At 39.7% G+C, this 4,983-nt stretch overlaps 1 protein-coding gene and 1 long non-coding RNA gene across 3 annotated transcripts; one reads left to right on the top strand and one right to left on the bottom strand.

The window, feature by feature from the left end:
- The first annotated feature begins 1,145 nt into the window (after positions 1 to 1,145).
- Positions 1,146 to 2,801, top strand: LOC137731788 (uncharacterized). Of its 2 annotated transcripts, XR_015958047.1 has the most exons (4): positions 1,146 to 1,263; positions 1,371 to 1,500; positions 2,225 to 2,413; positions 2,470 to 2,749. It is a non-coding gene; the product is annotated as an uncharacterized LOC137731788 (long non-coding RNA). The 2 variants fall into 2 exon arrangements; XR_015958046.1 differs by lacking the exon at positions 2,225 to 2,413 and having other exon boundaries at positions 2,470 to 2,801.
- On the bottom strand, positions 2,666 to 4,352 carry LOC137731789 (universal stress protein PHOS32). Its single transcript, XM_068471008.2, has 4 exons — positions 3,592 to 4,352; positions 3,395 to 3,489; positions 3,130 to 3,251; positions 2,666 to 2,933 (listed from the first exon to the last, which is right to left on the bottom strand). Exons 1-4 carry the CDS (start codon positions 3,773 to 3,775, stop codon positions 2,849 to 2,851), a joined length of 486 nt encoding a protein of 161 aa, XP_068327109.2. The 5' UTR covers positions 3,776 to 4,352; the 3' UTR covers positions 2,666 to 2,848.
- Between the last annotated feature and the right edge of the window lie 631 nt (positions 4,353 to 4,983).

Raw genomic sequence — 4,983 nt, 5'->3', positions numbered from 1 at the left:
TTCCTCTCGGAGCTGCACCACGGTTGGAGAAGTTGCCACGTCCTCCACCACGAGAACGTCCACCACTACGTCCTCGTGAAGCCACAAAGGCATTGACAGCAGTGCCTTCAACCAAAGGAACGTTGTGTTCTGCCAGTCGCCTTTCCGTAGTCAGCAGCAAAGATTCAAGAGTTGGATAAGTGATAGGAGTGTCACGTGCTTGTGCAGCACTCACAGTCATCTCGAACGCTGGCCCAAGATTATTCAACACGATCTGAACCAGTTCGTCGTCACTCACAGGTTGCCCAGCAAGGGCAAGGTTGTCAGCTAGTGCATTCATTCGATCCAGGTAATCCGCCACAGATAGATCACCTTTTTTGTCTGCAACAACGCATTTCTCAGAAACAAGATGCGATTTTGAGATGTGGATGCATACCTTTGATCTAGAGCTTCCCAGGTAGCTCGAGCCGTTCTTTTGTTTGCCACCACAGACAAGACAGAAGCAGTGAGAGATCCATTAATCCAACTAAGAATCATTTGATCCTGCTGCACCCAAGTTGTGTATGCAGGATTGACAGTAGCAACACCATCAACATGTTTTGCAGGACATAACACCGTGCCATCAACGTAGCCCATCAGATCCCTACTTTTCAGAATAGGGAGAATTTGTGCCAACCACAGTGGGTAGTTGGTCCTATCTAATTTGATATTGACGACAGTGGAGAATGGCTGGAAGGTAGGAGTTTGGGGGTTGGATTGGACCACAGGAGCAACGGGAACATTGTTTTCAGCCATGGAAGCGATGTTGGGAAGGATGACAGGACTAGGATCTTTGTCGTTTAGACAAAAAAGGCTCTAGAAACCATGTAAAATTGGATCCAATCTGTTGTATTGAATTATTATCTGCTGCAATTGCAGCAGAGTTTTATATACAGTTTTACTACATACGCATGCAAATAAACAAACCAACTGGAAGTGGCATCCTTGCTGTCCACTATGCATAATCATACATTCTTAGGTGGTAAACCATTTTCCAGTCTGTAAAGCACAGTGCAAACTGTAAAGCACAGTGCACTGCATGAGGAGCATCTTTAACACTTAATGCACGGGAGAAGTATCCTGAGGTGGACTTCGTCTAACAGTCACATGGGTGAAGAGGTACATCAAACTGTTGACACCCAAGTTTGGAAGAGGAAGGAGGGGGGGGGGGAGCCAAGAGGTATTTAAGAAGAAGATTGAGGCAGCAACCAAGTTTCTGCTTGGGAAGCTCAGCGACCTCCAATTGTAAGTTTTGTTGATTCCGTCCTGTATTTATAATCTAATGTTGCAAAAGTATTGCATCAGTTGAACTATAATCTGTTACTTGAAAGATAGCAGATGCTCTTTTGCAGCTTTGTTGGGGAAAACATGCATGATGATGGCAGTTTGGTCTTTGCCTACTGCAATGAGGGTGCGACCGACCCAACATTTATCTACTTTGTTCATGGTTTGAAGGAGATCAAGTGCTAAGCAATTGGCATAGTAAGCTCCACGTGTTTGTTGACTTGGTTTTATATGCCTTCTATCTTGGTTTTAATGGTATTTCGACATTGATTTCTAATTTGTTTGGTTCTAAATTTTGGTTGAGAAATAATAATATTGTGTTTGAAATCAATTACTTTCGTTTGTCTGCAAACAGTTGTGAAAATAGTTGGAATTGGTAATAGAACCTGATGCAAATCGTTTTTCCTCTTCCAATTTCACAAAGAAATCTAAATATATTTGTCAAGTAGAAGGATGTTTCATAACTATACCAGGCATTCAGTTTGTACAGAGCCTTGTTTTTCCTTGTTTACAAATATGCCATCTGACTTTTGGAGTGAGAAACTCTAGCACTACGGTTGAGTCGTGTTTATCTCTATTAGGAAATCAGAGATTTTATGTCGACTCTCATTGATGATGATTGATGTGTCGTTTGTTTAGTGGTATTCATCTTTATTGTGTGTACTTAGCTAAAATTCTCGCACAATGCTCTATAGCTGTGAGAATAATAGTGAATAAAAATATCAATTCTTCCACTAAAAACACATTTAATTAACAAAAATTTCACATTCATGCATAATAAGGAAACCAAAATTTATGTAATTCAAGTTCAGGAATTTCATGTAGAATCCAATTCCATTTCCGTACTTGTTTTGCTCATCTCTCCTTGCCCAACTTTCTTTGGCCCATTTTTTAGCAAAATCTGACATATTTTTCAACAAAGCAAACAACCCAGCAGCACATCACACATGTACATACACAACGGGAGGAGGAAAGAAAAAATGCTTGAAAAATCCATGAGGACCTGGCATGGAGGCCTGGAGGAATAACAAATATCAACACAAATCTAAATAAACTCAAACTGACACGTGTTTGTGGGGTAAATTCAAAATGACCCGTTAATTAATTAATGGTAATTGACAAGTTCATCCATATTAATTCTAATTAGTGGGTTGGATCGGGTTACAGGTTCGGTCTAAACTGCCGCCCCTACCCAGCACGGAGGCGCCAAGGAAAGAGGCATGGAGGAAGGAAGGAGAGGAGACGCCGCCGCTGTGTATGTGAGAAGAGTGAGGCTTGGCGTCTGGTATCGGGAGAGGGAGAAGACATAAAGATTTTCGTCGGGTTGGGCAAGAAAAGTAATTTTCACGTTATGTTGCAAAAATTTATCCGCAATGCGAGATATGGCGCAATATTATGCAATATAATCCAACAATAGATGGTTACAAAACAAACTGCAATTCATCATTCGATTACCCTGAAAATTAAAGTCCAAATAATACGGCCTATCACTATTCTTAGGGCCGAATAGCTTTCCTTATTTATATGTAACGTTGAAGGAAATGGCTTAACGCGTGACAGGTTTCTTCACAATCATCACGGAGCACCTTGCGTGATGGGCACAATAGTCGCTTACACTTCCCAGAACCGCCCTGCAAATACGTATTTGAACTGTGTCACGGATTAATTATCTAACACATTTTTTATACGAGACAAGTGTTAAGATTAATCGCACATACGCACGTGAGTTAGTTACGATCATTCTAATTTCGTGAACTCGATTTATACGATTGATCATAACATTTCCACTTATACAAAGCATGAGAACTGAGAAATGGAGAAACGGACCTCTTTACGAGTCCATAACCGTGACTGCCAAGAACCAAAAGGGAGGCATGATGTTTATCCACAGCGTCGCACATAACATTTCTTGGATCGCCTTCCATTACCTCCACTTCCACATTTTCCACCTGCAAGCTTACTAATTAACCTCATCGACTCGATAAATCATATTATTAGTTGATCGTATCATATGACAGTCGATGTATCATTTATAGCTCTTAATCAAGTGATGCTTATGAACGGTATTTACTATTTACAACGCTTCAATTACCTTTTTACTGGTACAAAAGTCCTTGGCCTTCTGCACGGTCTTACTAGATATTTTCTTCATATCCGACTCCAAGGAAGTTATAAACTCCCCAGAACCTGCATTTCAATCAGAAAATTAAAAAAAAAAAAAATAAATCCTCACAAACTAATGAATCAGAATAAAGTGATTAATTAATTTAGATTAGTCTGATTGATTACCGAATCCGGCGACGCCGAGTGCAGATGAGGGAGAAGCCCTAGCATGAACAATGACGAGCTTGAAAGGATGGTTGGTGCCCTGAGCAAATAAATGATCCAAAGTCCACTCCAACGCGTAAAAGCTATGATCACTGTCGTCCACTGCGACTAGCATCAACGGCTTCTTGTTGCCACCTTCCGCCATAATTTTAGTTTTGCTAATTAATCACCGATAATAAGAAGAAGAAGAAGACGACGACGACGAAAAAGAAGATTAAGTAATTGATGTGAATTTAGAAGGTGGTGTTTGAGGTTAATTTATTGGGAGTGTGTACTTGTGTGGCAAGGGATGCAGTGGATAGTAGCTTGGTGGTGCGTAACCCTGGCCGTATGCACCGCAGTCAAGTGCTGATACTGTAATACATGCCTACATTTTTGGCAACTGCTTGGATGTCGTTCGTTGCGCCCCATTAGGCTCGGATCTACGACTGTCTGGCTTTTGAGATGGTTTGAGGTCCAACTGAGTGGCTGTCTTGGCCCAATTGTAGACGTTGGTTATCTTTGCCCAACTCCATTCACGTTCACACCAACTAAACCCATCCAAAAATTCAAACGAGAGGTTTATGGCTCATGCGGTTAAGAACACTCATCACTGTAGTTGAGATCTTAAGTTCGACTATCTGAAAGTGTTTTTATGCTCAGCTTTATGTGTACGTAGCACCTCAAAACTTCGAATCAAAAGTGTTGGCAGAAGTTGATTTTTGAAATTTTGGAACATAATTAAGTATTTATGATCTTTCAACCGCATTTTATATGTGGAAGTCAAGGTTACAAAATATAAAGTATTTATGATCTTTCAGCCGCATTTTAGATACTCAATGAAACCTGCAACATATCAAACCCATGAAGGAGGAAGTTCAAACTCTTGGACACCGTGGATTTTGTTTGTGTAAAAATGAACTTGGAAGTGAAACAGATAAATGCTAAGCATACTCTCTTAAAGTGCGATTTTTCATGGACTTCTTGTCACTTTACAGTTTTAATGTTAATTCTCGTGCCAAAATAATTTAATATTGTGCAAAAAATATGAGTTAGCAGAGAGTCCATGGAGAATTTCACTTTTGAGAGTCTCCTTTGCATTTCTCAATGAAAAATTGTTGTCTTTTTAATGTTTGGGAAATGATTTTCTGACCTATGGGGAAAGAGAAAAAGTGAAACCCTCTGTCCACTTGGTTTTCATTTTGGCAAACTAAGAGCCCGTCTACGTTTTACAGAACATTTTTAAAAAATTGTTTTGTAAAATGAAAATGACAAATAGGATTTAAATTTTTTATAATTTGAGGATGTATTTGGTAGTTTAATCCAAAAATGATTTTTGAGAATGTAAACACCACAAACAAGTCTGATACCAAA

The sequence above is a fragment of the Pyrus communis genome, chromosome 16 (assembly GCF_041283825.1).
Source record: "Pyrus communis isolate YQ-2024b chromosome 16, ASM4128382v1, whole genome shotgun sequence".
Taxonomy (NCBI): Eukaryota; Viridiplantae; Streptophyta; class Magnoliopsida; order Rosales; family Rosaceae; genus Pyrus; species Pyrus communis.
The sequence above is the reverse complement of the archived record's forward strand: the minus strand, read 5'-3'. Positions and strand labels throughout refer to the sequence as shown.

Coding starts and splice junctions, on each gene's coding strand:
- LOC137731789 (XM_068471008.2), bottom strand. CDS start 3,775: ATGGCGGAAGGTGGCAACAAGAAGCCGTTGATGCTAGTCGCAGTGGAC. Junction 3,252..3,394: donor ACTTTTGTACCAGTAAAAAG/GTAATTGAAGCG, acceptor GTAAGCTTGCAG/GTGGAAAATGTGGAAGTGGA. Junction 2,934..3,129: donor GGTTATGGACTCGTAAAGAG/GTCCGTTTCTCC, acceptor ACGTATTTGCAG/GGCGGTTCTGGGAAGTGTAA.